At 38.5% G+C, this 18,621-nt stretch overlaps 1 protein-coding gene across 2 annotated transcripts in view; it reads left to right on the plus strand.

Moving 5' to 3' along the window:
* Nucleotides 1-18,621, plus strand: part of PPP1R9A (protein phosphatase 1 regulatory subunit 9A) — a 152,278-nt gene that overhangs the window by 121,905 nt on the left and 11,752 nt on the right. The window contains exons 10-16 of one of the 2 annotated variants that reach the window (XM_084282148.1): nt 2-98; nt 206-377; nt 7,291-7,448; nt 8,024-8,324; nt 12,451-12,538; nt 12,637-12,714; nt 15,792-15,990. In XM_084282148.1, coding sequence (XP_084138274.1) covers nt 2-98; nt 206-377; nt 7,291-7,448; nt 8,024-8,324; nt 12,451-12,538; nt 12,637-12,714; nt 15,792-15,990 — 1,093 coding nt within the window. The remainder of the gene's footprint in view (nt 1; nt 99-205; nt 378-7,290; nt 7,449-8,023; nt 8,325-12,450; nt 12,539-12,636; nt 12,715-15,791; nt 15,991-18,621) is intronic. The other variant, XR_014618206.1, reaches the window with a different exon arrangement.

Raw genomic sequence — 18,621 nt, forward strand, 5'->3', positions numbered from 1 at the left:
GAGAACTTGACTTCATCAAACGCCAGGAAGCTGAACGAAAGAAAATAGAAGATTTGGAGAAAGCACATCTTGCAGAGGTTCAAGGCTTACAAGCTCGTGTGAGTATTATTTACTCATTGGTTTGGTGACAATTCTGTCTGATAATACAGAAAAAAAATACAGATGTGTGTGTGCTATAGTTAAAAATGTGTTGTATTTCTTTCAGATACGAGACTTGGAAGCAGAAGTTTTCAGGCTACTGAAGCAAAATGGGAGCCAGGTTAACAATAACAACAACATATTTGAAAGGCAGACATCTTTTGGAGAAGTTTCTAGAGGAGATCCAGTGGAAAATCTAGATACTAAGCAAGTGTCCTGTCTGGATGGCTTAAGTCAAGGTTTGTTTGAACCAATCCATAACTCTTGTAATGTGTACATAAATAGTATGGTTATCATTTAGGATTTAAAGGAAATACTAACACAGGAATGCTGTTGTTTTTCCAGAGTTCATCAAATAATGACAATAAAGAGTTCCAGAATAACTATACAATGAATATTCATTAAGAAATGGAAGTGACTAGCATGTGTTAATAAAGACCATTGTTGATTTCATAAAGCTTAAATGAATTTTCAGTGAGATGCCATCAACATTTAGGTTTAATTCCACAATTTCTGTTGTGTTAATAAAACAGGAGAAAATTGTGCTTTCTTCCAATCCTAAACTCATCCTTAATTACCTGATCACCAAAGATCAAGCAAGAACGAAGTTACCAGAATTACAAAAACAAGCTTAAATTTAGCATTTTGAATGGATCTTTTCAAGGTTCTGATCTCACCTTGGTACTAACATCAAAAGCAGCTGTGTAGGTAGAGCTCACCATTTCTCAGGATGGGGCCTTCTGTGAACAAAATGCAAAATCTTTCCTGGTTCGTTCATTAAAATAATAGTAGTCTACAGCACAGCCTGATTTACAGCATAAGAACTGTTAGACTTTGTTCTACATTATCGAAGAGCCAAAACAACTTATGGTAATGGTAAGATGTGGATAGGTGCTATGATTCTATGATTCTATTGGCAGGGTAACTGTAACTTTTACTTGTTTTGCATAGAAAAGATAATTGTTATTTTTTCAGACTGTGCCAGTGAAAATACACACATAACTTTCATAGCTTCAGTTAGAGTTTTAAGTTCTGTAACTGCAAGTGTTTTCTTACTGTTGAGGTATATGCAGAATTGAAGCCAACGTTAGATTCACAGCATTGGAATGAAATTGTTTGGTGCAGGAGCAATACTTACTGTGTATTTAGTGACAGTCTGTGAAATCAGGTTCTGGGATTATGACAAGGGAGCACCAGAGTTCATTCCTAGAAATATTTTCATTTTCAATAATCTATAATATTATTTATTTTTCTGGTGAAGAAAAATGCATTGCGCTACCAATTAAATTGATTTCTAGCAATCACGGGGGTATTTTATTAAAATTGCTATTTTAGCAGTTAGCTCATGTGTGGAGTAACAAATTGAGTATTGCTCTGCAGACAAATCAATGTGAATTATATTTTAACATAATGTATGTACATAAAAAAGGGCTTGTCCTTCTGAAACAGTATCTGTGTGATACACAGACCTTGTGGAATTGGTTTCCACAAATCTCCACATAGGTTTTTCTTTCTAGCAAGTGTTTATTATCCTGAAGTCTCTGAAGTTCAGGAAAGCACTCAGGGTGACAAGTCTGTATTTCTGCATAGAGACTCAGTAGGCATTACAAGTAGATCACAGCAGAGAAGGAAAGTGTATTTTGTTTACCTGCCTCCCAGAAATCATGTTTACATTTTTAGCAGTGTCAGCACACATCCACAGCTCAGGAGCTGAAATGCATTCTCAGACATCCTCTTCAATATGTACCTTGCGTGGTTCAGTGGAATGTTCTGTTTCACTAAGACTGCAAAATTCAATGCTGATAAGACTTTTTATTTTTTGTATACAATTTGAAAGGAATTTCTACATGTAAAAAAAAATCAAAAAGCATCTTTTTAAAGCATTAAAACTCTATGTCAGTACTTCTTAATCATATTTTTCAACTCATATTTGCATGAAAATTTTCAATTTCTAAGAGCTGCCATTTTTCACCAGTACAACATTCCCCTGGGAAGATGTTGACCAGTGTTAGTGCTTCTGAGAGTTAGAATGGGCAATCTGTGAATTTAAAACTGCTCAAATTTAACTACCTGAATACAAAAAACAAATTATTTGATAGAAAAAACAGATAATCATCAATGATATTTTGGAAGTAGAAAAGCCATAGTTAGATCTTAGATTCCAGGCTGAATTCGTGCTTTTAACAAGAGAAAAAGGACTTCTTTAGAATAAAGAGATACCTAAACATGCTGTGGCACTCTTTGACTTCCTTATACTTTTGCTGGTAAATTCTGTATCAGAGTGTCTGAAGTCTGTGTCGGTCTGTAATGCAGTGATACTTGGTATTTACAGACAGAGCCTATATCTTCATATTGTTCCCATGTAAGCCTTTTAAGAAAAGGACTTACCATTGTCTGGCAATATGTGTAATAACTAATCACCCCATGCGTTCTTGCAGAGGAGCTATTGAGTGCAGGAGGAGAAGCCCATGATGTCTCTGGAGGCTGATCAGGATTCCCTAAGTGCACAGTGTGTTGTGCATCTTCGTGACATTGACACAAGCACTGCTGTCTCTTTTCTAGTTTTTATTCAAACAATATAATGCACACTTCTTGTTCAGCCTCAGCTTTAGGTTGGTAGGATGAGACTGCATGTGCGCAGACGCATCCTGTCATTTTTACTCTGAAGCTTGTGTCTGTCTTCCCTAAAAATCAGCTCATGTAAAAATACATATTTTATGTATCCCTTAAATTAAAATGATACAAGCACATATCTTTTTTTTTTTTTTTTTTTGCTTCAGGGTGAACTGAGGTGTTTATCATATTCTTGTGTTGTAATACATTTGGGTCTAGCCAACAGATGCACTGGCCTGCCATGCCCACAGGAGCATGGCTGTCCCTGCCCGTAGGTGGTCTGGCCGTGAGGACATCGTGTCAGACTGCCTGGCTCCTCGGGCTGTAACATAACCTGATAGTGAGAGGCTTCCAGGAACATCAGTGGAAGCTACAGAGAGAAAGCAAAACTGTTACAGCCCGGAGTCCTTTGTTTTGCATTGGAATACCAGAAGCCTGTGGGTTGTGTTTCTTTTACAAATATTTGATTTATTCTGAGATTACAGAAAAGCTGATGAAGCCTTCAGTTAGTGGTCACGAGCTGTGTCCATGGCAGAGAATCAAGCTATTCACAGATGATCTGGAAGGAGCCAAGGATTTGAAACCTTCAGTGTTGACACCAGCTTGGACAGTCCTTGCTGATCTCTGCAAATGCCCCTTCAAGCCACTTTGATGGTTGTGCTGGGTGCCCTGGGATGCTCAGGGATGCATCAGTTCACAGAAGGAGGTTTTGAAATGTATCAGCCTGTACATGTATAATGGAAACACAGTGGGAGGACAGGAGGTCTGCTTCCCACTACACAGTGGTACTGAAATAACACAGAGGGAAGCCCTCTGCAGTGAAGTGGTTCAAGGCCCTCTGAAAGAAAGTCCAATTAGAGTGTCTCCACAAGCAATATCGAACCTGTTATAACATTCCTCTGAGATATTTATCATGTTTCCTAGTGTGCTAGAAGATTCCTAGGAAAATACCCTTCCTGATGCTTTTGAGCAATTTTTTTTTTGCAGCAGGCTGAACCAAGGTTAAGTTCAGAGCTGGCCCTGAGAGCTCACAGCCCGGCTCTAGCATGGAGGGAGCAGCAACCTGCAGGCCCAGGGGGTGGTTCACTTAAACAAGGTCAATGTGACCACTTAGTTAAATAAGTGTTTGCAGTGCCGCGTTGATGGTTTGCATAATTTGGGCAATCACCAGAATGAGTATACGGGATTGTGTGCACCTGACAGAAAAAATATGAGAAGTTCAAATCATGACAATAGATGGGTGTCCTATCAAATAACGTCAGAAACATAATTTTATACGATTTTCTAGTTTCATCTATATCTGGAGTTTAACTCTTACACAAAGAAGAAAAGCAAGACACCCTGCTGGAAGTCTTGCGGTGCTTTAAGACAACATGGATCTGCAAAAAGACATGAGTTTTAAAGGAGTCTTACTCTTCAGCTGTGTAATGGACTTTACTAAGTCAGTCTGTGGCTCTGATTTCAAGAGACAGTTTGAGTTAAACTGACAGCTCATCAGTGTTGAACTGGGAGACCCCACAGCATCCTTTTGTCTGACCACATGGTTCTGCTTCATCCACTGTCCTGCTGTAGCACTAGGACACTTGGTGCACTCATTCAATTCACCAGAACAACAGAAAATTGACTTAAGAAGGGAAGAAGTTGGAATGTCAGACTAAAATCAGATAGTTTCTTCCGGTTCCCTCATTTCAATCAGCTTGCAGAGGAGCTGAGGTCCAAATCCTCTGGTGGGCTGGAAGGGTGTCACTGGGAGCTAGGGGCTGTGGATACAGAGGAGAGAGCAAGAACTCTGCATTTTGGTGGTGGTGTTAAGTCACCGAGCTGTTTCCAGCCAGGGCTGGATCATATTCTCTGAGAGATGGTCATCATGCCATGGAAAGCATTGGGAAATTTTCTGCTTTATGAAAGTTGATGGATTCAGCAAGGCTAAGATGTCTCTGTTTAAAGCTAAATGTCTTTGTGTAAAGCAAAGATGTCAGTAAGATTGGCTGCTAATTAATTAGTGTGTTAGGAATGCAGTACTTAGACAAGTAAATTAGCGTAACGGATTTTGATTTGATTTGTCGTTTGAGGATTGCCAAACGAAAAAGAAGGCTGAAACCGTAAATAATCTATTTCTTGTCTGGCATAAAATGTGAAAAAAAAAAGTTTTGCCTTATTGCGGCCTTATAAAATGTTAACTTTGCCGAAATACTCAGATTTCATTTGAATAGATGATTGACAGCTAAGCAAACAGCAGTGATGTCAGCTCTATTTGTAGAGGCAAGTCATAGATGAAGTGTTTAGTATGCTTTTCCTCACAAGGCATTCTTGAATGGGGCGACTTTGAAACTAGGCAGATGAGTTGGCTTCTCAGTTCCATTTTTTATATGAAATATTTCTCCAACTTCCGTGCATCACATAATGGTGTTTGAGCAGCAGATGAAAGGGGAAATATGTAATCCTACTTTGTCTTCAAAACTGATGAAACAGAATTTCTTGTGTTTTCCAGCAGAAAGTTAGATGTATGAAGACAACAGGGAGTAAGAGTGAGAGTGTCAGTGTCCAGCTCTTTTATGATGATATAAAAAATAATGCAGCTTTGGATTTCCTTTGCATTTTAATCTTTTAAAGTACGTATGGTGGAGTACAACATCTCCTACACAAACCCCAGCTGTTCAGAAAGTACAGCAACTCTGTAGGGGTTAAGAAACAGGATTGCAGAGTACATCTCCCAGCTTTCACACAGGTCTTCTGATGACTGTCTTGTTAATTTTTGTTGGGATAATTACTGCTTGTTGTAAATCTCTCAGAGGGTTTTGAGCTATTAGATCAGCATAATAACAGACCTAACAGTCCATGTCCTGCTCAACACAGTATAGTTGTTTGTCTAGCTGATCAGGTAGAAATTGAGCCCCTTTTGTCATGTACACATACAGCATATGGCCATCCCATTCCTGTCTTGAATGACTGTAAATCAGAGTGCCTTTCATGGGTCTTCTGGATGGATTCATTTCATTTCATTTCAACTATCATGATAAACTTCATTGAACATCTCTGGCAGTTGCCTGCAGTGAAAATTTATTTCAACTCTCTTGGGGTCTTCCTGCAAAACTGTAACGCTACTTCGCTAATGATTTTGCCAAAATATGTTGCTGTTAGAAGGTTGGAAACAGACAACTACAGTACATGGTGATAATCACAATAATAGTTGTGGTCTCTAGACTCCCACTAAGGAAAGGAGCCTGACAAAGTAGCTTCTGATGTGGTCTTAGAGCAAGTGAGGCAGGGCTGTATTGGTGTTAGGTGGCTCGTATTAATTGGTTTGTATTAGGGACCATGAGGCATGGTGCTGACAGCAACATTTTTCTTAGCTAAGTTTACTTAAGTTTTTGGAGTTTGAAGGAACTCTGAATAAAGCAGAGAAGAATCTGCAAGAGGAGATGATGGTTCTGAGGACAGAGCAATAAAGGAGGAAATAACAAATGAGATTCAGTACTAATAAAAATGTGGTTTTGCTTGCAAAAGGGTTGGAGCAAACAGTTGGGCACCTTATTTGCATTGTCACATATAACTTTGAACAATGGACTACCTCAGCATCCAGAAGATGAGATTTCTCTCTGCTTTCCCCTCCTGTGAAGGATATTGTGACAGAGCAAGCAAGCTGTTTCACTGTCCAGAGGTCCAAAGGAATGAGTTCAGCACTTGTTTCATAATCCTGAGAAAGGCTGCCTGTAAATCAGTCCAATTCCGAATGGTTATCTGATTATTTGGATACTAGTTATATCACACCTTGTGTGCTACTGACTACAGACGTTGCTCGTCTATAATTTGCACATATTGTACAGGGCTATTTGCAGGGCGCCTGGTACAGGAGAGAGCAAGTCATGTTCTCCAAATTTGTCAGCCATTCTGGTTATGATAACATATAGAGCAGCCTGAGGACGGCTCTGGATATTTCTGTTGTAATTCAAGAAGCAGCCTGCAAAACTGGTGAAGTTGTAAGGGAGACGCTTAGTGAGGCAGCTGTGCAAGGAAGTTGCAGTCCAGTGTGTCCTCTTCGGGTGGCTCAAAAAGGCAGGATTGGGAATAAATGACTAGGCCTACTAGGTCTCAAGTGATATATTCATCCAGGTGCTGGAAAATGTCTGTTAAACAGCAGTGAGATGAGGATTCCTTTGCTTAAAGATGTGATTGGGGAGCACTCTGTAGACCAAGCGCATTTAAGTAGGTCTGGGGGAGTATCTTGGACCTGCTGTCTGGGCTAGTGCAGCTGTGCTGGGCAACTACATTATTTTGCTGTGGTATCATGTAACAATGGGAATAATCTCTTAAATTTTAAAATCTGCAGGTGATTCTTTGTGATGCAGCTACTAGATATGGATCTGTCAGTGGTTTAGGTTTAGGTTTTTGTGTGTCTGCTAGCAATTCCAAAAACACATGTGAGTAAAACACGCAAAGTGCGTGTGTTAGCAGCTGCAGGCCATATCCGAGGAGAAACTAGTTTAATTCCAAAAGATACATATTTTACAAACAGCTTTAAATCATGTTCTCATACAGATTTCAATGAAGCAGTACCAGAAACAGAGAGACTGGACTCCAAAGCTCTGAAAACTCGAGCTCAGCTTTCCGTGAAGAACAAGCGGCAGAGGCCAACGAGAACAAGGCTCTATGACAGCATCAGTTCAACTGATGGAGAGGACAGTCTTGAACGAAAGGTGAGAAGGACTCTGCCCTCTCTCTCAGGCTTCCTTTGGAATGCTAGATTGCCCCTGTAAGTCTTTTCATCCCCTGTCTTTGTCCTTGCATTGTAGCACAGGCAGTATGCATTCCTCTGTGGCCAGTTCACTATGAATGCCCTTGAGTGATGTGTGAGTCCAGTCTCCTTTGAGTCAGCACACCTGGGTTTTTTGGTTGTGTTTTTTTTTTTCTGTTTTTAACAGGAATCCTGGCCTTCTTGATTTATGTGTGCTTTATAATGCAAAGTGGGTCCTTTAATTTATGCAGGAGGTGAAAGGAACTTAAGTCCTACATTTCTCTGTTTGTTAATTTGTTAACACAATTGATATGATATTTACTCATTGTTTTATCTGATTCTGACTTCTACCTGAAAGCAAATATCAATAAACAACACTATGTGGTATTAAAAGGTAATGAATGACATGAATTGCTAAAGTGCTTCTTAAAAATAGAAGAATAAATAATGAATAAAAGAAGTGCATGTTCAAAGTAAACCTTGCTCTGATTGGTTACTAAATGGTATAACCTGCTTTATAATCTCTTATACCAACAGCCGTCAAACAGTTACAGTAGTCCCATGCACATTTCAAAATCACCACTGCCCATTTGTATGAGAGCATCCTCACCAGCATCAGATTCTGGTGCTTCCTCCCTCTCCCCAGTGGCTAGCAGTGCAGCAATCTCACTTGACAACCTAACTGAAAACCAAGAAGAAGGACAGCAGCACAAAGGAGGTGTCCTCTCCCTGTATGCCCAGGGACACACTCCACTTTCCTCTCCTTCAAAATCTGGGCACAGCTCTGAAGCATCTCCTTTGCATCACCCATCTGGCAGGAATGTTTTACAAGATAAAGGTATTATTATTTTTTACAATAAATTGGTGCGTCAGTTTGCTCACTTACATCTAATTTATGAACTTCTATTTTGTACTACAACCATAGCAACTAGAAGGCCACCTTCTCATAACTGCTTTTGTCTACCTGGAAGTCAGAAAATTGCAGTTGACCTCGTATGATGGTATAAGAAAAGGACAAAGTTAAAATGAGTTCAGGAACAGCTATCTTTCTTCTTCTTCTTTTTTTTTTTTTTTTTTTAAAAAAAAAGACTCAAAAAGATATGGGGAAGTTGCCTTTAAGAAAATCTTCTCTGTTTTTTTCAAAACATAAAATTATTGGGCCTCAGGACATCTTTGTGTTAGAAACATGATTAACATATTGTACTTATTTGAATGATGTGATTTTGGCACTGCTAGATGCTTTTTTTGGAGGGTCAGAAAGAGTGTAAAGCAAGAATAACAGATTGTAGCTTTTAATTGCAGAGAGGCAACAGACTCTAGATTAAACAAGAGGTCAGTGGCTGGGGACTCTGCATTTATAGAAAGAAAGAGTGATTTGTTAGAAAAGTTGGCCACATTGCTAGATATTTCATTCAGATTCTTTGAATATAAGCTGCATGTAACATGATGCAGTGATACATAGTTGAGGTACATTTCTCAAATACTTGTTTATTCAGAGCATTCACAATACAATATTGCACAGAACGCTGAGCCCTCTGTTTCAGATGTCTTGAGAAGTCAGAATTAGCAATTTACAGCGCATTAGTATTCTTGCCTATGCACATTGCATTCTCTAAGTGTAACATCAGCTAAAATACATGATAAAATTGTTTGTGAGTAAGAGCTGCAGGAATAGGCCTGGATAAGTTCAGAATAGTCTTTGACTAAGTGGAATTAACTGAAAAGAAAACCCAATGAGGATTTTTGTTTGTCCGTGTAAATGAAAAGACTTTCCATTTATTTACAACCTATGTTTTCTTCATCGTCATACAGGGCTCTCATACCAATTCTTTAAAGACAGATTAATGAAGTTTTGTCTAATTTAGAATAGGTTAATATATGCTGGCGTTTTTAGATGGGATCTGAAATTGCTAGTCTATTGTATAGTTACTAATTGTATGCTTCTTCATGAATCAGGGTTAAATTCTGAGCCTGAATTTTGCAAGTGAAAAATAAGGGTGTGAACATAAGAACATGACTTTCCTGACTCCTCATTGTAAGCATGCGATTATTCTATCAATGGGGACATAACTCCTGCATTTACATCTGATGTATAAAAAATATCTTGATAAAAATTTGGTGGAGATTAGCCTTATAGTGTAAGGAATAGGGTGTTATACTCCACCTGGTGTGTTGCTTTTTCCTTCCCAGTTTAGGTTTGAAAAATAACCCATGTCTAAATAAGGAAGGGTTTCATGCCTTCCCCACTGTGATCATTACATAAACAACCAGTGTTTTTGGTTGTATCCAGATTCTAATGAGTATTGTACCCAGATTCTAATGGGTATGTGAAAACTAAAGCAGAACAATTTTCTTTCAAATTAAAAAAAAAAAATCACTTAATAAATTTTACAAACTATATCCTAAAGCAGTTGTTTTGCAACAAGTGTTGTAGTGTTACTATTTTCATTGATTATTAATTGGGCTGTCAAACTCTAACATTGCAGAAAATGAAAAGAGTCATTCTGTTTGTTCTGTGTGTTTAGCTAGTTGTTTTTTGGTGCTTTTTTTTTTTTTTTTTTTTCAGAGATAGAGAACACATGCATGTCCACTGATTAATCTCTGATTGGCAAATGTGAGCTTTAGCAAGATCATATTTTTTTTTCTTATGAGATCTTGAATGTTGTAGACAAGCTGAAATGTCAGGAGATCACTTCTGTTGCAAAATGGTGAAAATCTTGCTTTTGTCTTTTAAGCATGACTTTTTCATGTACAAGTGTGATTGATTCTTTTTTCTTCACTTCTGCTTGCTTTGTGCAACCTTGTGTACAAGGCAGCTGAAGTGACCGCTGTGGGCAATCCTCTGCTGATGTGAGGCTGACTTCAGCTGTGTTGTGACCTTGAGACAAGAAGTTAGGGCTAGGCTCCGTTCACATCCATCATCTGCAGATCACTTACACCAGCTCTCGAAGGCCAAAAGTGATAGATTAAATGGCTTCTGTGTGATTTATGCTGAAGAACCAGCTCTCTGTCACCCCCTCTGAAGAACTTGAGGGAGTCAGGGGAGGTGCAGCCTTCCAGGGTGGTCAAATGTCCCTCCTGCCCAGGCCCTGCAGTCCTGCTCCGTGGCCTCTGCCATGAGTACATGTATATGTACCTCCACATATGCAAGCTCCTGTAGGTTTAAACCTCTGCCAAAGCTGTTACAGGGGCCTAGCTCATCCACCTTCCCCTGTATCTCACAGCCAGCATAAATGCTTTTCCCAGCAAATCCTCACTATTCAAAGCACTCCAGCTGGGCCAAGCTGTGTGTGAGTGGGAGCAGAGTGATGTAAAAGCCTGACAGGAGCTGGCTGGAGCTGGTAGCTGCTATGTGTCCCTGCCGAGCTCTACAGATTTTTTCCTCTACTACAGAAGCAAAACCTCCAGTTACTAAATGTTTTTATTATTTGCCCACCACTAAAGCAGGGCATCTTACAGTTTCATTTACTTTCATTAAGATGTTTCACCAAAAGCCCGCCACCCCCCAGCTCCCAAACTCCACTTGGCTGTGAGTACAGTGTGAAAAGAGGCATTGTGATCTTTTAGTCCTGAAAGTGGCAATTTTGACAGTGGTTAAATGAAAAGTATACCTTAAAGATGAAAGAGGAACCATGAGCAGATCTTTGAGGAGAAAGAGAGGAGTGTGCACAGTGTAGAGTTGGTGCAAAGTGCACCTTGCCTAAGGTTCTCCACACCCGCCGTGGGGTGGGTTTCTTCTCAAGAGATGTTGACCTCTTGTCATTTTGTATTACTCTGTTGTTTTTTTTCCTCATGGGGAACTTTTGTTTGTTTTCTTTTTTTGACATGAGGATACTTGTCAGTTGTTCTCGAGTGCTTTTGTTAACATAAGGTAACATTTGTTAGTAGAAATAGTATGGCCTTTGGAGCATGGATGTCTCAAGAGGCTTGTTTTCCTGCTTTTTCCGTAATGATTTATGAGTCACTTGCACACTGGATTTTGTACTTGAATGAAAACTTAGCCAAATATTATCCACAAAGCAACATACACTGTCCTGTGGTATTTTGGGCTGATTCTGAGGGCTTAATTTCTGAGAAATCCACAAACCTAGCAGTGTTTTTGGTTAAAAGCCACTGTAAATCTGAGGTCACATTGTAAAGTCACCAAATCGCAAGTGACACGAATAACTGACCTTCATTTGCTCCCTCTAGAAGAGTTGGGAGCACTCTTTGTGCTTAAGAATCACAGAAACTGTGTCTGATTTTTTCAGCTGCTGCGTGTTTTAGCTGCCGTGTAGATTTCACAGGGTGTTTTGCATACTTAAGAGTCATTGTTTTTGCTTTATGGGTACTGCAGTGAGTTTCCTCTAGGTTTTAACAGTTTATGCAGAAACCATCAGAAATTGGTAGAGGTCTTAGGGCAAATTTATTGACTAAAATACTTTTATTATTATTATTATTAATAGAAATGGTTGAATTTCAAGTTAAGTACTCATTTTAGCTGAGTAGTTAACAGATAAGTATCACCTAGCTTATCCATCACAAGAAGTACCCTCCGCTCCAAAGTTCAAGTAAGGATTTCAGCAATCATTTTTGAAGTAGAGTGCACTTACCACATGATTTCTGTAAAATGAGAGCAGCTGAGTTCAAAAATGGATTTGCTGTAACATTTACCTGTAAATCCTTTTTGTTGTTTGTCTTGCTACATATTCACTAAAGCTCAACCAAATTAACTTTTTTTTTCATTTTCTTTGATTAAAATAAGATTTCTTCATGTGTATTTTCAAGTTGTGAAACTATGTTTGTATTACTTTTCACACCCATCTTAAAAATGAGAAGAATGCACATCTTTAAATTGTGTACATGTATGCATATCTAATTGTGAACAGATATACAAACTGTTCTGGATGGATGGAAAGTGGAATAGCTATCAGTAGCAATTAAAAATAATAATGTACATTCTCCCATGTACGAATGTATCCTAGATGGTGCCACATGTGCCCAGGCAGCAAGATCAACTCTCCCTACTATAGGGCATGCAGAAAAACTAAAGCGAAAACTTGCAGATCTTGGGTAAGCATTTTGTTACTTAAAATATACTATTTAATAAAAAGAATGAAAGTAAAATTTGAAAAAAAAACATTTTCTAATGTTTTCTAATATTGTTGTAGGGCTCCCTTGAGAAGGAGTTCAAACAAGGGCAAGAAGCGGAAAGAGAAAGAAGCTGTTAGGGTGACCTGTGGCAGTAGGTATGGGTAAAAGATGGAGTATGTAAGAAATGGTATGCCAGAAATACTGGGAAAACCTAATCATCCTGGCTGTTGGGAGTGTTAACAGTCTCACTGCCTTCAGATAATATGTTTTAAACTTTGAGGCAACCTTCTGAGCTTAGAAACCTAGATTTCTTAACTAAGAGAAGACTAACCAATAATCTAAAAACACTTGGAGGCTTGCATCACTTCTGCCATTGCATCCACTGATAGGATTTGCAGAAATACATTATTAGAGCTGGCCTACAAGATGCATACACACTCAGAATAAGTTAATAATACCATTGATCCAGAAATCTTAACACAGTTCCACGCGTTTTTTGGAAAAAGCCCCCAGAGCAAGGATGAGCAGCAGATATTCACTACAGCTTCACTGCACTCACTTCAGGAATGCTTTCAGAAGAGTTTGTTTCTGAAGGTAAACATCATAAGTTGAAAGTAGATAGGAAAAATGCTGACTGCATTGGCCATGTCCCCAGCTCTCAGGCAAGGAATTGTGAGATCTGATGAGACCACATCATCAGCATCCAGACTCTGAATGAATAAATAAATGAACATTCAATGGCAGGAAGCAATCTTTTCTGCAAAAGCTAGTGTGGATTTTTACTGAAGGCCTCTCCTTGTATACTGATGAATCTGACACAGTCCCAGGTACCTGATTCTAGGTATGAGAGGCAAGCATTCAGTTAAATGTTGGGAATGCTGAGCAAACACAATGCATTATGAAAGTCCAAAGGACATAGCAACTCAAAAACTCTCTGAATAGGAAATAATGCAAAAGAAAACCTACATGGTAGAAGAGCTAGCTAAAGAAAGCAAAGTTCAAATGCTCCTCATAAAATGTATGCAGTTGAAAATCAGTATGTAACAGTTTGTGGAGTTTTGCTGACAGTCTAACACATGGAGGCCCAGTGACAAGTCTCCATAAATCACAGAAGCAGAAGAAACATTAGACTCTGGAGTTACCCCTTAGGCACACTGTACTGAATTGTCAATGTTGTAACGCAGCACACGTCTGTGTTCTGCACGGATCTGGCAGGATCTTCAGAGAACTTAGAGCAGTCACCACCTCTACGCGAGTGTCAGAAAAAACTGTTGCAGTCGAAATTCCACTGGCATAAAGTGCTTGCAGTGTGCCCTGCAGTTAATGCTCATTATTTCCTTAGTGGAAGAGAGGGAAAGAGAGATTGTTAAACCAAATTCTCTGCACCTGTGCATAGCTGCAAGGCAGGTAGTGCCTTTAGGAGGGCTTTAAACACCGGGTAGCATTTACATACCAAGCACAGCGTGGGAGAAAGGAATACACACTTGTTTGTAGGAAGCACACCCCACAGGACTTGGTGTGTTCCTAATGCCAGCATGGTATGTTACAGATGCTTGTGAGATCCAATAGTTATCTTCCTTGGAGGAAGCAGATCACAGCATAGGATGATCAGCTGCTTATTAGACCATCTGATAAATCAGTTACTTGTATTGTTTGTTACTGAATATTTCTGAGTTCGGATACAGTTACCAAAAACAGAGTTTAATGCTGCTTTCAAACTCAAAATTCATAAGCGTTTTTAATCCTCACTGTGCCTCTGTAAGCTGAAATGTTATTATTTCAGTATAACTTCTTAAACACCAGTTGTCACTTGCTTTGTTAGTAACTCCACAGAATTTGCCTGAGAAAAATGTGAGGATGTCTTCTTTACATTCCAAAGCTGTGTAAGATCTTTGAAACAAGGAAGATGATTAAAAGACAGCATCCTGTTATAATTACTTAGAGCAACTGATTGTCATAGGATTAATCATGCTGTCAGATGCATATTGCAAGCATTATTTTGCCATTGCCAAAAAGTAGCACTCAAAATCCTGAATTATTTCCTAAGACTACCACTCATGTTAAATATGTTTTAAAAATCTCCCATTTAAGTAGAAACTACATAATCCCCACGCTGGCAGTAGGTGATTCAAGCAACATCATTGTTTTTTTCTTTCTTTTCTCAAGCAATATCTGAGCATGAGGAAGGAGCACAGGACTGTGTCAGACACATCTACCTTTATATAGCAAAAGGGAGAGAGGATTCTTGTTCTGCTTCGCTGCCTGGGGGCCTTCTGACAACCTCCATTTCATCCATACAGAGAAGAGGTTTCACAATACACAGAGCTAGGGATTATGTTCATCATGATTTAGAAGCTGTCCAGAAGGTGGAAGCTGAGGGGAGATTTATATGATTGCAGTTTACTGGTGGCTGCTAAGGGCAGTGCAAATTTCAAGCTCTGAAGCAGGCTTAGTTAACATTAATACAGAAGTTGATACAGATAATGTGAGAACATGACATACGCATAAGTTCTTTGATGTAGGCACTTGGAATAGATAACTTCAATTTGCATACTATGATGTTGACATGATATAAATATTTATAAAATGCCAATAATTCAGGCATTTTATTTCATAACTGTTACATTTGCTTTGATCACATTATCCATTGTAACATTTGTTAGTACAAAGAGAGAAGCTACTAATACTGCATAGGAGTTTCTATATTAGTATTTTTAATATTTAATAATTTTTAAATCTAGATCTCTATCAGTATTTAGGTGTTGTAACCAAGGTACATCTACGTAGTGGTTACAGGCACACCTGGTTCATTCTGCCTGTTGTCCAAATCTGAGCCAGACCTGTCTGGGAACCAGAGCCTGCTTGGGACAGTGCTCTCTGATCTATTTAATCGTGCTGAGATACCACCAGGGCTTGGAAAGGCACCAGCACAACGTGTGGCTTCTTGACTAGAGCTGGTTCACAACAAAACACAGGTCTTTTGGGTTGGCATCTTTCCCATTCTCTGGATACATGTTGTCTAAGAGAGCTTGAGTTAGAAAAAAATCAGAACACACTTTTTTCTTCTTTTGTTAAAAGAGAGATTTCAAGAATGCCATTACCAGCTGCATGCCCCTCTGGTGATTAGTCACAGTTACGTGGAATGTCACTCTTTTTACAATTAACTACCTCTGTAGCATTTTTTTCATATTTTCTACTCTAACACAAATTCCTGCTCCTTTCTCTTAAACAGGAACACCAGAGAGATGCTGCAGAAATCAGCAAACACTAAATCTTTATCAGAGCGATCCTCCTCTCTCCCACACTGTGTACCATTCACATGGTATGGAGAGAGTGGCAAGGGATCCAATTCTTCCAGCAACCTGCCATCACCTACCAGCTCAACCGAACCTTCCTCTGAAAATATAAGTCCAGCTAAAAAAGGGTCAAAGGTAGAAAATAAAAACTACCTTATTCCCACTGTGTTGAGTGGCATAATTGGCTTCATGTTTCTGGAAAAAGAACAGGCCAATATGTTAGTACTACAATAAACAGTGCATGGTGTTCATTGTACGGTAACAGTTCATCTGAGCAGAGCATCTCCATCATTGTACCATTCCACATTCTACCTTTTTACTCTGTCTTTCTCCTAATGTACATTAATTCAGTAAACTAACTGTGGTGTGCTGTACTGTAACAAAAACAAGTGGTGCCAGTGGAAATTAGCATTTGGATCCACTGAACAAATGCTAGACTTGTGTATTCAATTGTAGATATTTTCTGCATTCTTCAGGACTGATTGTGGGAATACCTACACATTTTTAACGTATTCAAATGAGATGTTTGCAAGTGAAGAAATGCTGTATGCTGTCAGTCATTTGCCTTTTTCTCCCCCAATAATGAAATCTGCTCGTCATGCATGCTGGATGTTGGATTTAATTCTATATGAAGATGCTTGAACTACAAATACAAACTGTTGTGATTTAATACATCTGTGTGATTCCCTTCTATGTGCATGAATGTTTCAGCATGATAACTCATTAAATAACCCTTAGTTCTAGTACTGTACTTAGCTTTTTCATGTTTATTTTCACTTCTGGAAAATATTTCTCTGCCTGTATTCTCCTAACTTGTAGCAATTTACTTTTTATATCGGTCTGGTAGGAAGGAACAGATGTGGTTCTCAACTGCATATACAGGAATTTGAATCAGAAATGTAATTTCTCTGTCTGCTGCAGAGGCATGCATATGCACATACCTAATAGCTGTTTCCACGGGTATTTCTTTTTCTTTTGGTGCCATAAGCTTGTGATACCTTACTTGTGCTGTGCACAAAGCCATGCGAGGTCACACTTGGGGTTTTGCCATATGGAAGGGAGAACAGCACAAGGTTGGCCCATGCAAGTCAGATTGACAGAGAAGACCACAGATGAAGTCTCAAGATAAAAAATAATAATAATAATCAGCTAACTGGTTTCTTTTTAAAAGAAAGATGAGGATTAGACATGTAAATCTTGTTTGTGTTGTTAAACAAACATGTAAAGATAATTTTCAATTTGGGAAAAAAACGTACCCTCTTACAGTTACTGTGAGGTTGTGAAGGTTGTTGTGTTCAGTTTTTCTTCATCCTGCTCTCTCATTATTATTACTAGCAGGCCTTGGCTATCTTGTGTTTTTCCCACAGACAATTAAAAAGACTAAAATTCATTGTAGAAGTGAAACACAAAATAGGGTTAAAAGAAAAATCAGAGTACTTAAAAGGAAAAAAAAATGTTCTTCACACAGCAGGAGTTAGAGTTGTTGAACTCCTGGCCCAAGAGTGCTGTGTGGTCTAAAAGTTTCCATATTGAGAAACCTGCTCAGATTTTCTTATCATCTACTGCAAAGAAATAGGAAAAGCAGGACCTTAATTCTAAAAGTAGGTGTGAGAAATCTGAACAGGAAAGTGTTTTGGTGTTCTGTGTTAAGGTTGCAAGTTCTTAAATTAACAGTATCTATGCTGTTATTTAGGATTTAAAGCACAGCATGATACCACTTATTCAGATGGATTTCCAGCAAACTGAAGAGGATCAAGACATGGTGTTTTGGAAGGCTTGTTTTTTTTGTCAGATAAAATAGGTCAAATGTCTTTTGGGGGGATAAAAGAATCATTTTTAGTTGTTCTTTTTAGTTTTGATGTTTGGATCATTTTTTTTAAAACTGATTGTCAAAGATAAATCAAGTTTGATACTCATTTAGGTGATAGGGTAGAAATTAGAGGTCTCAAAAGAGAATAGAGGTCTGTATCATCAACTGTATATTTGATGTAAGTGGAATATTAAATTGTTGTGTTTTTTAGATTTTTTTTATGGTTCCCAAGTCAAGCTTTCCCAGTCTAACATGTTAATTTTTGTATTCTTCTGATGGTAATTTTGCTGCATTTCTGAAAAAATGTGCACACTTCTGCTATTCTTTGCTAAAAGGTGTGGTATTTGTCATTCTTAAGAAAAAAATGTTTTATGGTTATTATTCCAGTCAATAACATTCAATACAGTATTTGAGGATCTCTTTATTTTCAATTTCCTTTTTTTTTTTTTTCTAAAGGTTTAGGCAAAGAGGGAAGAATCAGAAATGGGTTCACAGGATATTCTCATTGCTCTTTCAGTAGCAGTTTTCACTTCTCTCTGCTAATTAATCCTCTGTCCTATTCTTTGTACTACTGTGTGCGCCATGCTTGTCCTAAATATTTGGAGGACAGCAAAATGCTATCGATTAACCGGCAGAAGCAATAATACAGCTCCATGATGATAGACAGTATCTTAAGAGGAAGTCTATAAATTGCTTTCAGGCCATTTTGCTGCTCACTGAGACATTAAGCCGGCAAAGATGTCTCTGGAAATACACAGTGGCAAAAAATATTCTATGTATTCTATAAATCATTAACAATACAAAAGATTAGGCTTCCTCACGTGTATTGTTACTGTTCTGGTAAATAATTGATATCACTCCTGACCTATGCCAACCTGGAAGACAGAAAGCAAATTTCCCTTTTAGCTACATGTTTGAGATTGTTTGGTCATTCTAACTCCTCTTTTTTCTCCACA

This window comes from Netta rufina, assembly GCF_964035555.1.
Source record: "Netta rufina genome assembly, chromosome: 2".
NCBI classification, from domain to species: Eukaryota; Metazoa; Chordata; class Aves; order Anseriformes; family Anatidae; genus Netta; species Netta rufina.